Below are 18,343 nucleotides of genomic sequence, written 5' to 3'. Positions count from 1 at the left end.
GCTTAACAGCGAATGAAGAGACATGAGTGGTATTTATTTTTTAATCTAAATCTTGACAAGAAAATGAGAGTGTAGTTCACAAAATGTCAAGCTATCCGTAAAGGGTGGCTCACTTATCACAAAATACAGATTTTTTTCACCTAGCTTCAGTGGAATTTAGTGAGCAACAGTTTTTTTTTTCTGCCTAGGTTTTAAGAAAGCCTGTCCTCTGTCCCTGAAATTCTTTTCATTTACTGGGACCGTTTCTTTGGTACCAGGTAGTTTGTTGTTCAAAGAGAGGTAGAGCGTGGATACCCCGAACTGAGCCAGATGGGACCCGTCAGTACCCGAGGGTTCCAGCTGGGTTTGGACAGAAATTAAAAAAATGTTATATTTGGATCCAGGTTGGGTTTGGACACGTAGGTCAGACTTTATGCTAGACAGCTGGAGCACTCAATTGTCTGCTTCATTTAATGAAAAGGGGGGGAAACACCGTACAAACTTAGCTGCGTTGATCTCGGGTTAGGTTCAGATTTTATATACTAATAAGCTTGTTGGGTCCTGGTCGGGTTCGGACAGAAATATGGGGCCCGATCCATGCTCTACACTGAGGTTGGTGAACTATCCTGAGTAATGGATGTTGTGAGCACCACAAACAAAATTCTGTTTACCTAATCTCTTTACTGGGGTGGAAGAAGAAATGTCTGTATTGGATATGTAACCAAACTATCTGCACAGCTAGAGGACACCGTTTATAATTTGGGTGATGTGACATTAATAGTTTGCAGCAGTTTAACCTTTGATTGCTTATAGATGTGGATTCTCCTGTTCAGATTCCTCAGTTCTTGTATGCAGGACCTTCTGCCAGTAACTTTATCCTACAGCAGATTTCCTTGAACCTCATACAAATAGCGAACATATTTGGAATCTCACTTGTGATTCAGGCTGATATGAATTCATGAGTATAAAGACTGTATAAATGTAATGAATTTCTTCAGGAAATAAGGGGTTATTTTAAGAACATGGACCTAATGGAGGTGTCTTGGACTGTCCTGCTCGTTCGCTCTATTTATCATATAAGCCAATACTTAATTTACTTACTCTCTCTCTCTCTCTCTCTCTCTCTCTCTCCCTTCTTTCTTCTCTGTCTCGCTCTTCTTTTTTTCCTGGCAGAGCTGAGAGTGGTGTTACCATCTGTCTGTAATGTGTCCTGGATGCAACTGAGTGTGTGCGTGTGTGTGCATTCAAGGCAGGATGGCCAGGCTGAGCTGGGAATGGGGCTCAAATGGAGAAAGAGAGCTTTAGACGGACAGAATAAAATCAAGACTGAAAAGAAGAGCGAGAGAGTCAGAAAAGCACAGAGGGGGATGTGCGAGTGCGTCTGTGTTTATGTTACAACAGTATGAGCCACAGCTGTGTGATCTATAATACCAAACCTTTCAAAGACCTTGACAGTGTGAGAAGATGACCAGCTGAAGGAAAAGACACACAATGACACACAGCTGTTTTCAGAGGAATGCTGTGTGTGTGTGCAAGTGTGCATATTATTGGTGTATATGTGTCAGAGAGGGATATCAGGTTACCTTTACTTACTTTAATGAAGAGCAAATCCCTGATGCATGCTGCATGCTGTATGTGTGTGTCCTAATAGCAGCTTATAGCCATTAGTCAGTAGCTCTTTAGCAGTAATTTCACTCGGCAGCACTGGACTGAAACATCTGCTTCAGTCAGTAATCTACCTCTGGCGATGAATCTGTGTGTGTTTTGCATATATGTGGTTGTGTGTGTGCTAGGTTAAAACATTTTGGCTATGGTTCTCAGTTAATCTGCTGTATGTGTGTGTGTTTTCCCTCTGTAAATAGCGTATGTATCACTGCTGACATAAGTGTATGCGAGCTTCAGCGGCTGAGTGGTGTGTTTATCTTTGTGGTTTTTGCCTTGTATATGTGTAAGCACATACATTTTTACTGTTAAAGTTCAGGTTGCAACCTGGTTAAAACTCTGACGAGGAGCACGTATACGGCCATCACATGTTACTTTGGGCTTTTTGAAAAAATATTTTTGCACTATAGCAAATCAGGTGAAACCATGTTATTTTCCTCTTCAGATGAATGGCTTTGGTTGTTGTTTTTAGTTTTTTATAGCTAGGCTTTTTGGCTTTATTGCTGTTGTCATGCAAGCAAAGAGACGTCTCCAGAGTTGGCTTTCATTTATGCTCCAGAAACACAGTTGACCTTAGAAGACCTCACCAGACTTTCCATTCTTACTACTTTGGCATGTCTACATGGAATACTAATCTGTATTTACAAAGCTGACGGCAGGTGCAGTTATCCCCTATTCACCCATCAAACTAAGACTGTATTCATCTAGTATTTCTTTTTTCTATTAATCCTTCAAACAGGATATTCACTATAATCCCTCCTGTATTTTCTGAGACTTGTTGACAACAGCATACTTTGAATTAGTCTCTCTCATATCTGTGCTCCTCTGCCTAATCTTTTTTTCTTATATAATGACATGATAAAGCTTGTTGTATTTTACTAAAGATATGCCCATAAGAGGAAAAGCACTAATGTTAATTGCTTAGAAACTCTGGAATAGTGTAATGTCCTGTTTCTCTTCTGATGTGTCTATTTTATGTCCCCACAGTTTTCTTATCTAACTTTTGTTAACTGGATCAGTTGTCTATATCTTTCTAGCTCTTTTGTTGTTGAGCTTGTGTGCATTGCTGACAAAAATAAACCCTTTGGATTCCTCTCTCTCTAACTCATTCTAGTAAGGACGGTTTCACGTACACTTCTATTAGAAATGTATCTAGGTTTTGATCTAATTGTTATCCAAATTGAGGAGGGAAGTCACATGATTACAGGTAAACCCACTGGAAACAGACACATTTATTAAAAGCTCCTCAACAGTGCAAAAAGGTTTTCACGCTCATATGAACTGGAAAATTGCTTTGTCGATGAGGAAATTACAAAATAAACACTGATGGAAATGCAGTGGTAGGCTGGCATGATGCAGGCTTGGCACAAACTGGCTTTGTATGTCATGGTAAAACAGTTAAAGGATGAAGTTTTGGGAAATCCCTTTATTTGCATTCTTGCTGAGAGCTAATTGAGGGGTTGATACTATTTTCATGTCTGTTCATTACAGCCAGTAGATTAGCTTAGCATAAAATATAGCAGCAGGGATAAACATGTAGCCTTTTAGCATTCTAGTTTGGTGAGCTTTAGAGGTTTTTAGTAAACATTTGACCCTCTGAGGCTTTTAAATGTATAGCTATAGTTCATATCTCCACCTTTAGATTAAATGTGACCAAGAGTAGCTGGTAGTAAAGGTGAGCAGCAAGTTAGGCTTCCCTTTTCCTCATTGATGTGTTTTGTTATGTTTAAGGTTCCTGTTTGATTACTTTAAACCAGTACAGGGAAGTACACCTAATCTGGTTTTTGCTTATCGTGTTTCTGTGAAATTGTAATAACAATCTGTGTGTGTGTGTGTACGCCGCTATAACTGAACAACACTGACATCCCATTTTCTTTCTCTCTCTCTCTGTACTTTCCCAGGTAGGGCAGTTCATTGAATTTCTCCATGAATGTACGTCACAATGATGATGACAGACCAGATTCCACTGGACTTGGCTCCGCCCCCCCACCTCAACGGGGAGGTCCCTCTCATGCCTCACATGGTTAATGGTGAGGCAGCACAACAGGTAAACACTCACACACGTGTCTGTCGCTTGCATTCACTTTTTTTTGCAGAATGAACATACAGATGCATCCACCTTCTTTCCAACATTGCGGTGCTGTATGCACACAGCAACAGATCCACACAAGAATGTACAGCAGACAATCATGCAGGCATTTCTCTTTGTCATTTCATCACATGCCTCATGCTTTTAGAGCATCAGGAACAAGGAACAAGAATAAACACAGATGCATGCAGGCGTACTACCTACACTTGTATCATTTTATCTTAGAGACATTTTTAATGTGGTGGCAGCATTTTGTAGAAAGATTTACTGTTGAATCCTAACAATCACATATTTGTATCTGGATCGAAGGAACACACAGGCACAGATAAACATTCACCTAGGTGTAGGCAGGTAGACAGAAACAGGAAAGCTGATAGACAAGCAGACAGTACTCAGACTCACCACAGACACATGGGTGCCCACATACACTCAAAATGGGTGAAATTAAGGCAGACCAAGAAGTTAACAAATATATACAGTCATGGACACAAAAACACACACATAGTCAAATCCATAAATTATCAGTCTAGATCCCTGAATTGACAATGGGAACCAAGTTTAAACTGTAGGGTGTAACAATAAAAAGAGCTCCATAACTGCTGTGTGTTACAGCCAAATGCCTCCCTAACTTTTACGTGTTGCAGCCAAAGCCATGCTTCCTCTGGGCTGTGAGATCAGGCCGGGGATGATACATAAACCTCAACACTCCTCATCTACCAAAAGTACACAGTCAATTAACTGTGATGCTTAATTACACTGATTGCTTTCTTTAGCCTATGAAAGGCTCTGGTGGGGAGGGACTGATAAAGTCTTTTCCAGAGTATTTCTGGTTAAGGTTGGGATCCGTCAACGGAGCCAGCCAGCAAGTTATAAGCTGCTTAAATCTAGCTGTAAGTCATTGAGGGTCTTATTGGTTTTACCATCCATATACCAAATTAGGTTTTTGCCAGTGCAAAGCCCATGATAAAAAAAAAAAGTGTAGTATATAAACTGTATCACACACGCTATTGTGTTTACATTTTCCAGGTCCCTGGCACCTGTCGGCAGGCTTGTGGGGTTGTAGGTTACAAACCTGTAGTCTATCATATTCCTTCTTGAAGTCGTGACAGGAATTTATGACTCTATAAACATGTAGTTTGGCATAGTGACCATCTTATCAGTGCAAAACGTACACAGAGGAAGTGTGTCTGCTTGAAACATCTGTGTCTGAATATTTCATTTAATTGGACTGCTGTTCCTCTCGTGATTGACTTTTGCTACTGAGAATCTATCCACCCTCTGCACATAAGGGAGTTGAGTGCATTGATCATTTTTATTTTTATTTCTTTTAAAGTTTAACTGTTACACACTTTTTATCTAATTGAATTAAAACTTTTAAAGTTATCAGGTCTCTAAAACTGCTTCTAGTAACTCTTCTGTTTCATTATGTAGCCACTTGATTGGTCTTTGTCAAGCTGGTGACATCATCTTGGGGTGGATAGGACTTTAGGGGAATGTTGCATTTTAAAGTCGGCTAAAACAGGACTATTGAAATAAAATTAATATTGCAATGTTTTCAAAAACATGCAATTAGTGTGTAGAGACAACAGGATGGAGTGAATTGTAAGCAAAACTGCTAACCAGTCTTATATAGTAGGATTTTTTTTTTTTTTTTTTTTTTAACCAAATAGCATTATTTAAAATGTCAGTATGATATCTAATTAGTAGATCTTTCCTCTGAAACAGGACGTGGATGTTCTGGTTTGATGGCTCCCAAAAGTATTCACTGTTTTTGTTTATAGACCCTTCATAAATGCCAGGGGATACAATTAAAATACAGTACAGTAACACTGTGAACTGCAACAGCTCTCAGCTGTTGGCTCTAGAAAACGAACCTCAACTTGAAAAACACAGTTTCTCAGAAGCTAAATAAATGGTTGGAGGTGTTTGGGCAATGTCAATCCAACCTGTTATTATTATTATTCTGTTAATATGAAAAGATTTGTAGTAGGGATGTAACGATATTTGTATTTTTGTGATGTTGCGACAGTATCTATAGTTATTTCGTTAGTAGAACTGTGTTCTGGTCACAGAATTTGAAACCGACATATCGAATGCTCCATTATTAACTTTTATAGCTGTTGTGTGGTAGAATTTCAGTTTTCCCGTTTCAAGAAATTACATGGATGGAAAGGAAACTTAAAAACACTTAACAGTTTGCAGATACTACTGGACGGATGCAGTATTAGCTGTGTTTGAGCTGAGACAATCCTGGATACATCTCACAGAGAAAGTCGAGACATGACTGTGTACTAAATTTTAATGGAGAAGGGCAAACAAACTGGATCCTCAAATGCAAAACCAACCCTTAAAGTCTTTTCTTTTGTAAAACGTAAACCTGTGTTTTGAAAAATGCCTCCATTAAAGCCCAAATCTCAGTTTTATGTGGCTTGTCCTAGTGTAGTTTCTTCTTCAGTGATCAATCATACCATCAAAACATGAAATATGCTACAAATATCTCACAACATTAGATTCTCTTGGTTGGTTTAAACATAACACGTACATATACACAGTCACTACACACACACCCACATGGTGTGATATGGGGGTTTTCTCAGTCTTTGAGAAACATGGGTCACCCTGTACTATACTAGGGTTCCTATAGCAACAGCAGCCGCTGCAGCAGACAGACCAGGAAGTGTGTGTGTGTGTGTGTGTGTGTGTGTGTGTGCCTGAGGGAGAGGAGCAGGTTAGCGCCGAGATGGGAGAGCATGCAGACAGACACTACAGGCAGAACGCGAGATATGAGAATTTTACGACGGCACACCTGTAGAGTGTAGACTGGTCTGCGTTTGTGTGTGTGAATGCATGCATGTGTGTGTGAATATATGTGCATGTGAGTGCAATGGAGGGTCACCTCTTTCATGTTTACAGCCACGTGTACACCCTCAACAATCTGTATGCGGAGAATATGACGGTAAGGTATATGCATACTCCTTTAAGGCACATTCAACGGGAACATTCAGAAAACAGTGTTCAATGATTTGGCTTTATTTGTATGTGCTCACTTGTCTCACATGCCTGTCTCCATGTGTGTAGTTTTTTGCTTTAGTGGTATTCTGCCAGTCATTGTGAGCAAAACAGAAAGGCTTTTCTCAAAATCAGGCTGTATGAAACAGCAATATCTCACCATTAGCTTATCTAACACCTCATTCATATGTGTGAACTCAGTGTCCTCTCTGCTCTGGGATCTGATGGTTATTGTGTGTTATGTCACTTCAGCAAGCGTGGTGGCTGCCCAGTGTCTCGCCTATTTTGTGATTGTTACAAATGGATGTACTGTATGTTTATAGCGTTATGCGTGACAGATTTTTTTTTTTCTTATTGCCATTTTATTTTCTCTTTTTTAACAATGAATCTGATCCATGCTTTCTAACTATGTGATCTTTGTGTATGTGTGTGAATTGGTACAGGTGATCCTGGTGCAGGTGAACCCTGGAGAGACGTTCACCATCCGAGCAGAGGATGGCTCACTACAGTGCATCCAGGGTCAGTCCCCTCTTCTATTATTGTATTATCGTAATAACATGTGGCCTGGTGGCTGTTCTGATGTGTGTCACTGTGACAGACTTTAATTATTTGCTGGCTGCACATGCTTGACATTAGGGATCATTTCTTTCTCAAGCATATTTTATATTACGTGAGATGCTTTTCACCTTTTTACTATCTATAGTAGGTCATCACAGGGCTCAATGTATTTAGACAGATACAATTATGGAAACATGAAACTTGCTTAAGAATGGGAAGACACAGGGAGTGTCATGCAATTTTTCCTAAGTTTCATGCAGTTAAAAGCATAGTCACTGATACACTGGGGCAGAGTGGAAAACCATGGTCTCACTTTCTGGGTGCAACAGATATCAACACATGAAAAGAAGGGAAATGTAGGCCACTTAGAAGCTCTTAAAGATGGAAGGGAGGTTGCAGTAACATGGGAATTCCCCCAGCTCTTTTGGAATTGTCTCACTTTGATGATGTCATCAGAGTAAGCTGCTACTCAGAACCTTTGAAAGAGTGCCTTTGTTTTCTTTGCAATCTCTCTCCCTCTGTCTCTTCATCTCTCACTCTTTCTTTGTCCTGTGAATGAAGGTTTTCTTTTAGACAGAGTAGTTTTGGCTTTAGACATTGACTCCCCCTGAAAAAAAAAAACAACCCACAACCAGCCCATACTTTGTTGTGATTAATTACAGCCCGCCTCCTTTTCTTTGCCTGCCATGTAATTCAATTTTCCCCTTAAATCAGAATGATCGCACCAGGCATATCTACAGGCGCAGATAATACCACATAGAAACGGTGCATGATACGATGGATGGATGCAAAGATGTGCAGACACAGTAAACAAAGACATTTATAGATATGGGTCAGTGCCTCAGTGAGATGTTGGATAAAAGACAGGTGAAGAATGGTTTAATGCCTACAGTGATTAGATGAATGCGATACCAGACACTGATTTGCAAAAAGACACTGTGCTGACGTAGTTGGGGTCTGGTGGTTTTCTGTTTATTTGTGTGGGTTCATGTGTGTACTCGCATGCAAAATTTAGCATCGAAGGCACAGTGTGTGTCTGTGTATATGTGTGCTGTTTTTTTTCTTCTTCTTCTTTGGTGCCTTTTACTACAGTCAGCGACAGTTAATTGGGTGGGTGGCTGGGGGCTCGGGGTCATGTTTGAATGCACATATTAATGTGGAGGGCCACACACACACACACACACACACACACACTTCTGTTGCTCTCTAGAGGAGGACACTGGGTTTAATGAGGTGGAGTGTGGTAGTATGTTTTGAAGGTGAACTGATTCAGCCTTTTGACAGAGAGTCAGTGTGATTACTGAGACCCCAGAGCTCTATGTTTACTCCTGCTTTTTGGTGTGGCTTCGGCATACTCATGTGCAAGTGTATGAGTGACAGAGAGGGAGTTTATAAAGATCTTAGGGCACAACCAGGAACCTGCTTTCATATAAAGTAACCCCTGTTTAGCCGCAGTACATGCATGCAAACATGCATACACGTCCACACAGATGCAGAACCAGGCTGGAGATGTTGACCGACCATCCAAAAGGGATTCTTTCATATGAACCATCGGCCACCTCCCTTCTGTGCTCAGTTCTTTCTCCATTTCTTCACCTCCTGTCTTCTTTTCCTCTTCCTCATTCATCCTCCAGCTCAAATGAAACCTGGAGCAGAAAAAAGACGATTGTATTTGTTGGACTGATGTTAAGTGCTGCTCATTATTCTCACCGCCACTAAATGCTACTGGTTGAATTATGCTCTTTTATTTGAACTGAACGTTTACATAGAATTTTATTATGCTCAACAAATTCCACACCCTTGGGGCACAACGGTGTGTGCGCATTCAAATGTTTTATGCTCGCTTGGAAATACAGAAACTTTTTCACTTATTCTCTATAGATGTCGTTGTCAGTTATGTCAGTCATACACCTAACCTGCTCGGTTATTTGCTACTTTCATTATTCTACCATTGCTATTTTGCATTTTTCTGGGTCTCTGTGTCTTTTGTTGCGGTGAATCAGTGTATAAATGTGAGCCTTAAGATATTTTCCTGTATCAGTCTGTTAATCAGCATGTACTATGCATGTCTACATCCAGTATCTCCGACCTCTCAGTGCTCAGGGTGTCCCCTTAGGCCGACCCCACCCCTCATCTCCATCCAACCCTCACTCCCAATCTATCTCTCACTGTTTCATCATGTTGCTCTCTCATATAGGCTCTTCTCCCTCCTTTGCGCTCCCCCTCTTGATCACCCCCTTCCCCCACTAAGACCATTCCCCTGAGCTTTCCCACACTCACATCAAAGGACAAGACTGTAGAGGGTGTGTTAGAGCACCCTGCTCTGGAATGTGACTGTGTTAATGTGTGAGTGCGTGTGTGTGTGTGTGTCTGTATGTTTAACAAGACTTTGTTGTTTTACTGTGTTGTTTGCTCTTTGTTAGACTTTTATGAGAGATGATGAGGCCAGGGGTTGAAGAGCAGGACGTTTTGCCCTGACATGGAGGATGTGACACCATGAGCCTTGGATGCAGTTTACTCTCTTATCTAAGCATCATTAAGTATTAGGGGTGTGTAATATTGACAAAAAAAAACCAAACGTATTTTCTGGGGTTTTGTTGACAACAATAAGCAGACAATTTTCTGCCTTCAAAATTCTGTCTTATTTTATATTTTACAAGGTTGCTCTTGTTAATAATTGTTGCTGTTTACCAGTTATATTAATAGAAACAACATAATTAAGAAAAACCGGCCTTGAAGCTGAAGCATTAAAGTAAAACTGTACACAAACACTGAAATGACTTTGCAGAATGATTCTGCTCAGGTTTGTGGAGTGTGTTTATGTGCCGTTAGCTTCGCTGGTTTAGTCCTGTGGTGGACAGCTGACTCTCCAAGCTTGTCAGCTCACATCATTTAAACAGCAATGGAGGTGGTATCGTAACATCTACGCTCGCCGGCCACTTTATTAGGTACACCAGGACAGGGGCGACTGTGGTTCAGTGGGTAGAGCAGTTGTCTCCCAACTGGAGGATCGGAGGTTCAAATCTTGGTGCCTGCAGTCCACCCATTGAAGTGTCCTTGGGCAAGACACTGAACCCTCAAGTTGCCCCCGATGGTTAGAGCCATCGGTTGAGTTGATGCTGCAGATGGCTGCCTCGGTTCTGTACCGGAAACAAATTCCTTGTGTGTAACATACTTGGCCAAATGAAGGTGATTATCCTTATCCTTACTATATTTTTGTCCTCCCCAGCTACATAAGGTACATGAGAGGGTCAAAATATTAGGAACACCTCTGAATATAATGTAGTACAGTACAACACCACCTTTAGCAAAGACCTCAGTAATAAACGTATAATTGAATTTATACATTTATGACAGCTTCACCAAAAACGGAAACATTTTGAGCTTCATAAACAAAGATGTCCAAAGATGACGGAGAGACGTGTTGCATTGAAGTGCATACAAGTATACTGGTGTACCTAATAAAGTGGCCGGTGAGTGTACTGTATATGGTTGTGCTGTGTTCCAGTTGCCTCCTGTACCAGAAGAAATGTGTGGAGGGATTTCCTTGTTCCATTTCCCTTTTATCAAAATTCTGGCATTAGATCTAAATGTAGACATGACTGCAGTTCAGAGTGGCAACCCACTGCCAGTATTAGTTGGATGGGTAGAGGTACCTGACAGATAAAGTGACTACAGATGTGTAATAATCAACCCAAAATAAATAGCTGTCTCATTTAATCAATTCTTAGTTACTGGATTTGATTGATTGTAGCAATAATGGTTGATCTTTCTTGTTTTCCTAACATCTGGTTGTGACTGCAAAAGTCATAAATGAGCAAACGGTACCGCTATAGTACATGATCATGACCGAAATGTAGCTCTGTGCTCCACTGTAAGTCCAGTTAAGGCTGTTCATTTTGGTGGCAAACAGTGGTGTGGAATGTGTGTCATCTGGACAGAGCCGAGTGTGAATTATGTCAAGAACTATTTTGTGGTTGATCAACAGATATGTGAAATATGTGAAATCACAACACTACAGTTTTGTTAAATGACTTGCAGGGCTAGACAAATATTGCCAACAACTCAGGTTGGATATTTTTTTATTGTACTATTTTCTTATTCCTCAAGTAGTTGAAGTTGGACATGGACAGAATAGTGTTTAACAGAGCCAAACTGGAGGGTATGAAAAATTGCATGTGCTTCCTTGTTTCCTGCTTCCTTACATCTCAAAGTTGCATCTCCCCCTTGTTGAAGTGGTTCTAAATAAGGAGGAGGAGAGATTTAGGGGAAGTGAGTTAGACCATGTGTCCTTTTAAAGGTATTTCCAAACTTTTCTCTCAGCCTCTGTCTCTGTTTCTCTTTCTCTGTCATCTTCTCACTCTATCTCTCCCTGCTTCAGTGTTTGTCTCAGTTGGAAGGATGATGCTGATATTCCTCTTGCTGGTTTCATTGCATCACTGCAGAAGCATACTGAGGTGCTTTTTTTTTTAACCAGCCTTTTGCCAGAGCGTGCCCTTCCACACTCGTAACCCTTTGGTGTAAATGGAAATAGTTTGTTGAGAGAAATATGGCGGAAAGTCTTGTGGCCTGTTTACACCAGGCTAAATGGCTCTACACAAGCTGGGGAGAAGTCACAAATGCACTTTTCTGAGAAGCGTTTAATTTGGAGTACTTTTTCGGACAGTCCTGTTGCTGCTTGTAGCCTGAGGTGGTTGTTTTAGGAACTTTTTCCAAACCTGCCTTGAAACTCAAATCATGCCTGTATGGAGCAGTGTAACAGGAAGAAGGGGGTGGCTGATGTCTGTGTTCCAGCTGATTGAGTTTACAGTGTGTGTGTATTCAAAAGAACTGTGAATCATACTTTAGGGTTATGTGTCAAAATGAAGTGGAAGTAGTTATTTTTACACATCCTAAATGTGTAAATACTTGCAAAGTCTGTGTGCATGTGGCTTTCTTTCGTGTATATTGCATTAATGTAGTACTCTAAATTGACATCATTTGTCAATTTTGTGAATTTGTGGTCTTTGCCAGACTAAGTTCATCTTTAATTTACTAATGTTTTATTTGGACAAGTTTATTAAATCACTGTCCAAAATAACTTTTCACAGGCTAAGAAAAACAGGCCTGTTTTTCATCTTTGTGACATGTATTTTAGAAAATCAAATGGGTTTTTATGGCTTATTTAGCATAAAAACCAGCCGAGTTGTACCAACCCACCAGAAAGCAGTGTGTTGTAGTTAATTTCACTGTCTTCATCCCTAATAGGGTACCTTAGGGCTGACAGTTTTTGTAGGCCAACCTGAAAGTTCCCTCAACAAAAAACAAAATGGGATTTTTCCATAGGCTTTCGGATTACTCCAGAAAATAAGCTCTGTGACAAATGAGCTTTAATGACACCTACACATTGTGTTCAGCAAGATAATCACAGTCCCGTGGCTACAGTGTCACCAGCACAGCTTCCAACTTGTAAAGTGATTTAGTGCACTTACCTCTTCTACAAACTCCTCTCTTCTTAGCGTGACCTGATCTAGGTCATGATCATGGCTGGTCAGTTAGAATAGTTTATAGACGTGTGTGAGTTTAAGGTGACTAGTGAGTAGATGAGTATTTATAGATGTATTTTATTTCATAGAACAAAACATGAAAATGTATTGGTCTTGTGTTAACCACATACCTTATTTCAGGTGTCCAACCAAAAACCTATTGACTTCAGGGTGAGGGAACCTGAAGTGCAAAAATGCTAACTCAGTTCCGGGTTTCAGGACTCGTTACTACAGCACTCTCTGCCTTCTCCTACTGTAACAAGCCAACCACCATATTTAAAAATCCTACTATGACCATGTTGTTTGGGAGGCTAAGAAACCGCACGAGAAAGTATTGCTGTAACAAATGTTAAGACTCTGACAGTTAAGTCTCAGTCTTGTGTTTTGAAGAGCTAACTCACCACTGTAGAATGTTTTCTACTTCTTTGTTTAAATTTGATTCAAGTTGACAACTGTTGGGTCTCTATTTTGGAATATACTTATTCTGCTTGAAAGGGTGGTTATGGGGTGGAGATGCATGGCAGAGAGGGATCACACAATGGAGGAATTCTCAGTGTATGTGATACAAGTTGGGGTCTATGTTGTACAGTAAGTGTATGTAGTTTTAGCTTGACAGCCAAACGGGGGAAGGTCATTTTGCTGAGGATTTACCTGCAGGTGTTTATGCCCTCGGCCCAAATGTAAAACTGGAGGTGTGTTTAGTGTGAGTGTGTGTGTGTGTGTGTGTGTGTGTTAATTTTGTTTTATGTCCCATTGGATTTGGAAAACTGGTCATCATGGGAATGGATTCTCACTCCAGGTGGTGTGTAATGGAATGTGGCCCCTCTGGGCACAGTTTCTGTGTGTGTGGGGGGGGAGCATACCTGCCTTTTTCTTTTTCCAGTTTTTCCACTCATATGTACTGACAGAGAGGATAGGTTTGGTTCATTTGGCAGCGAGCTTGACCTCAGTGTGTGTGTGTGTGTGTGTGTCTGTCTGTGAGGCAGCGAGAGAGTTTATTGTTGTAGTATGCCCTGCCCAGTGCTCACTTATAAACTCAATGCCCTCACACAGTAGGGCATGAAGAGGCAGAAGGAAGAAGGGAAGAAATGGAGTGGAAATAACATGATAGAATGAAGGAAGATAAAAGGAGGAAAGGAACAAAGAAAAGCAAGAGAGTGAGAGAATCAGATGCTACATGTCTAGTCGTGTCTACTGCTATACATTCCGGGCGAGGCCACTTCCTCTATGCAATGACCCCAGCCACCTCTGCACTGCTGACTTGGTTTGGCCTGGCAGCTCCAGGCAAGGCTGTATTCACTGTTGAGACTGGCCCACTTAGGGCAGCATGGGTGTAGGAGGATTTTTGAGGGCTAGAAAAGAGTGGTATGCAAGACTGTGTGAAAGTGGATGTGTGTGAACAGCAGCTGTGTAGAGGAGAGCGTTTGCAGAATTTTCCACAGAAAGACCCAGAGAGAAAGAACTTTTCCAGGGATGAAATTCTTGGCTCCCTTGAAGCTCAGGGTACAGCTGGAGCCCTTCCTCTGTCCTCCTTCCCTCCTCCTTTCCCTCTCTTCCCTACCTCCTTCACTTCCATCCTTATTTCCCTGTCTCCTGTATTTCTATCTTGTTTTTTATTTCAGGGTCAGACTCATAACTTCGGTGCAAGCTTTAGTGATTTGCATGCTGTTTTTAAAAAATAAAATTATTTATCACAGGACTCAAGGGCCTTTTAAAAATGTTATTACATGTTCCTAATGCTGCTTTTCCAATTCAGGAAAATGGATGAAACTTGATTTCATGGGGCTGTTGTAGCTGCAAGTGGTGATGGGTTACATCAAAGAAGTGCCCGAGTTCTCCTGCACAGCTGCATAAGTTGCACATGTGATTGTTTACATCATGTCTGTTTAGATTTTACAGGGACCCCTCCTAGTTTCCTTTTGCTCTGATCTCATTGGATGTGTGCAAGTGTGTGTCAATCAATTGGAGGCACTGGTAGAGCAACCAGTTTGATGTTTCTCTAAAAGAGAAGTTAGGTTGACATAGATACTGTTCTACGTAGACATAAACTTTGTCATATCTGCACTTTCTTGCTCATCTGACTGCTCAGACATGGAATATGCATGCACACATAATCACATCAACATGTACTGTAAATAGTGGAATTCAGAATTGGGGAGTGGGGGGAAAGTCCCTGCTAATCTTGGACCTCCAGTCTTGCCTTCTTTCTTTCCAGTGGCATTCACACGACTTCTCCTCTCCTCCCCTCACTTTCCTCCTCCTATCTCTCCACATGTTAATATGGGGCCTTCCTGGTGTATGAGTCACAGTCTGAACAGCACAGAGTTTGTGTCCACCACAAAGAGCAGAGAAAGTGTATGTAGGGAGATGAGTGCACTTGGTTACAAACGTAACAGGTTGTACACAAAAGGGAAAATATGAGTGAAACTAATAGAATTGCTGTTCTTTTTGTGGGCCAAGCTTTGAGACTTTGTTGCGTCTTGAGAACTCAAGGGAGTGAGAAAGAGAAAAGGGACCAAGGAAGGGAGGGCAGGAAATTATTACTAAACTCTGGATCGCTTTACAAACCAACAGCTGTTGCACGTCTTCGCGTGCTTTCTCACTGTCTCTCTTCTTCTAGAGATGTAGCTTCAGCTAGGTAATGGATACAATGAGTCACCAGTGTCTGGGTTTTTTATGTTGGCATGTATGTCAGGAGCGTCCACAAGGATGCGTGTTTGTGCGCATGATGGGCAAAGTGATAAGTGAAGTATCTTGCTCCATGCATTGCATGTTGCATGGTTACCAATCCCAAAACACTTGTATCTACAAGCCTGAGAATAGCCTTGTGATAGCTAGGGGGTGTGTACGTGCGTATTTGCTCAGGGTTGTTTTGTCTGGATTTGCAACTGCATTACTGTGTATGTCCTATTTTATTGTGTTGTTTTTGCCAAGGTGACAGTGATTTTGGTCAGTATAAACTATTCAAATGTCAGGGTGCTCCGCAACTCAAGTGTGTATAAACAGCTGGGTTTGTGTGTCCCTGTCAGCATGACACTTTAAGGGTTTATACACATACGTTCAGGTGTTAATCTGGGCATTGTGTGCAGCTCTGAAATGCGTTTATCTTTGGTGTATTTGAGCCGTGAACTCTGGGCATTGTGTGCAGCTCTGAAATGTGTTTATCTTTGGCGTATTTGAGCCGTGAACATGTGAGCGTGTCGCTACAAAGGTGCATCTGTGTGTTAAGATGAAAGAACGAAGCATAGCTGGACTCAGTGTCCCTCCAGACGTTACGTTGCTCTCCTCTGGAGTAGACCTAGCAACAGAAGTAGGTCGGTCGACATCACCCCTCCTCTGAGTGTGGGAGAACTGGAGAGGGAGAGAGAGAGAGAGAGAGAGAGGGATCTGGGTGGAGGTATGGGTTGTTGGCACCTGGCGACATGCTAAACGTAAAACAGATCTAGGCTTGTACGCTTAAGGGCTGTTTACACACAGTGATCACAATAGGATAAGATGCAGATGTTGGCATCATACTGTAAGAAGCCTAACCCACTTAACCCCTTGAACTGAATTGGGAAGAGTTGTTTCTTTTTTAATTGTTGGAAATTTGGTCATTTAAAGGAAAAATACTAGCAGGTCACTTGAGGCTTGCAGTGAGTTGAAGAGTTCTTAATCATTTTGTCACCTGCGTGTTGTGAGGTTTTGCTAACTGTGCTTTTAATGTGTTAGCAGTTCTTTCCATAAAATGGGTGTATCACATTTGGGAACAAAGCTCACTGTTTGGCCCATTTAAGTTGTTGTCAAAATAAAAAAGTCAAGGAGAGTTTCATTTATAATGACCTGAATGGTTTTTTACTGCTCTTGGGATATTGAGTATTAAACACTAAAGCACCGCTGCTGTCCTGGCCAGTTCTCCCCTCTAAAATAAACATATTTGAGCTCACTGGGACTAACCTAGATAAAACAGGTTATATAAAATAACCTGAAATGAATAAATAAGAGGTTAAAAGATGCCAAAGACTTAGGAACAATGCAGAGCAGCACAGACCCAGAGAGACTGACAGCTCCAATTTAGAGGAAACGCTTTGGATTACAAATCAAGCATAGCACAGGTGTTCCAAATATTTGAAAACGTGTTTAGATTTGTGAAGTGTTTATTCTAAAATCATGTGTCCGCCAACATAAAATAACACCTGTTATTTTGAAATGATCGATAGCACAGGAATAAAATAATGAACTTTAGTGGAAACATTACTATTTAGCTGCCCTCGTAAAATGGATACATATGGCATTAACTTCAGGTTTATTTTTTTTTTTTTTTTTTTTTATAGAGACAGTAGTGAAGCAGAAACAGGTTATAATTGGGTTTAATCTCCTCACCAACCAGGGGCATGGATCACACCCACTGCTACTGCCTCTGGGCAAACAACCAGAGAGAACTGAAGACATTTGTGCACAGCTCTCATCATCAGAACCCATACAGCATTTGACTTGGAGGGGGCAAGTGCAGGTGGAAACCTTCCGCCACTATTGTTGTGAAAGGCTTATTATTTAATTTTTTTTCACACTCTGCATGGAAGAGAGCATGCTACGAGCCGGAGCTGACAGCCTAGTAAAATGCAACCCTGGTTTTACAAGCCTCATAGCTATTGTTTCTTCTTCAACTCTTCAATATTCTGTCAGATGTTAATGAAGTCATCGTGGCATTGATAGTTTCACACACACACCGAGACCACCCAACCCCCCACTTCCCCTCCACTAACTGTCTCACCAGGCCAGGTACGCACAGTCCTGAGGAAGATCAACCCCTGCAAAGCAGCAGGACCGGACAACATCCCTGGGAGGGCTCTCAGGGCATGTGCCAGCGGGCTGGCTGATGTTCTCTCCACCATCTTCAACCTCTCCCTCAGCCAGAGCATCGTTCCCACCTGCTTTAAGACCACAACCATTGTCCCCCTTCCCAAGAAGAGCCCGGTCACCTGCCTGAACAACTATAGGCTAGTGGCACTCACCCCTATTATTATGAAGTGTTTTGAGAGAGTGGTGCTGGCTGCATTCAGAGCAGTATACCGGTAACATTAGACCCCCTGCAGTATGCCTACCGGCCCAACAGGGCCACCTCAGACGCCATCACGGCTGCACTCCACGATTCCCTTTCTCACCTGGAAAATGGAGACTCCTACATCAGGGTACTCTTCATTGAGTACAGCTCCACCTTCAACACAGTTGTCCCCCACAAATTCACCCACAAACTGTCCACACTGGGTCTGCACCCCACTCTCTGTGACTGGCTCCTGGACTTTCTGACTGGCAGGCCCCAGACTGTCAGGATTGGCAATAGGACTTCAGCCAGCATTGTTACAAACACTGGCACCCCACAGGGATGTGTTCTCAGTCCTATCCTCTACACCCTGTTCACCCACGACTGTGTCGCCTCCCACAAAGACATCATCCCGAAGTTCGCGGACGACACCGCAGTGATAGGTCGCATCACTGGCGGGGACAAAGCAGCCTACAGGAGGGAGGGGGCCGGGGTGGT

The 18,343-nt window shown here is 41.7% G+C and overlaps 1 protein-coding gene across 1 annotated transcript in view; it reads left to right on the top strand.

Moving 5' to 3' along the window:
• Window positions 1–18,343, top strand: part of fndc3ba (fibronectin type III domain containing 3Ba) — an 89,382-nt gene that overhangs the window by 19,204 nt on the left and 51,835 nt on the right. Inside the window, 2 exon segments of the mRNA XM_020616616.1 lie at window positions 3,543–3,688; window positions 7,183–7,258. Of these exon segments, the coding sequence (XP_020472272.1) occupies window positions 3,572–3,688; window positions 7,183–7,258 (193 nt within the window). The 5' untranslated portion in view covers window positions 3,543–3,571.

Source organism: Monopterus albus, unplaced genomic scaffold, assembly GCF_001952655.1.
Source record: "Monopterus albus unplaced genomic scaffold, M_albus_1.0 scaffold176.1, whole genome shotgun sequence".
Classification (NCBI taxonomy): domain Eukaryota; kingdom Metazoa; phylum Chordata; class Actinopteri; order Synbranchiformes; family Synbranchidae; genus Monopterus; species Monopterus albus.
This window is presented reverse-complemented; position numbering and strand designations above follow the sequence as displayed.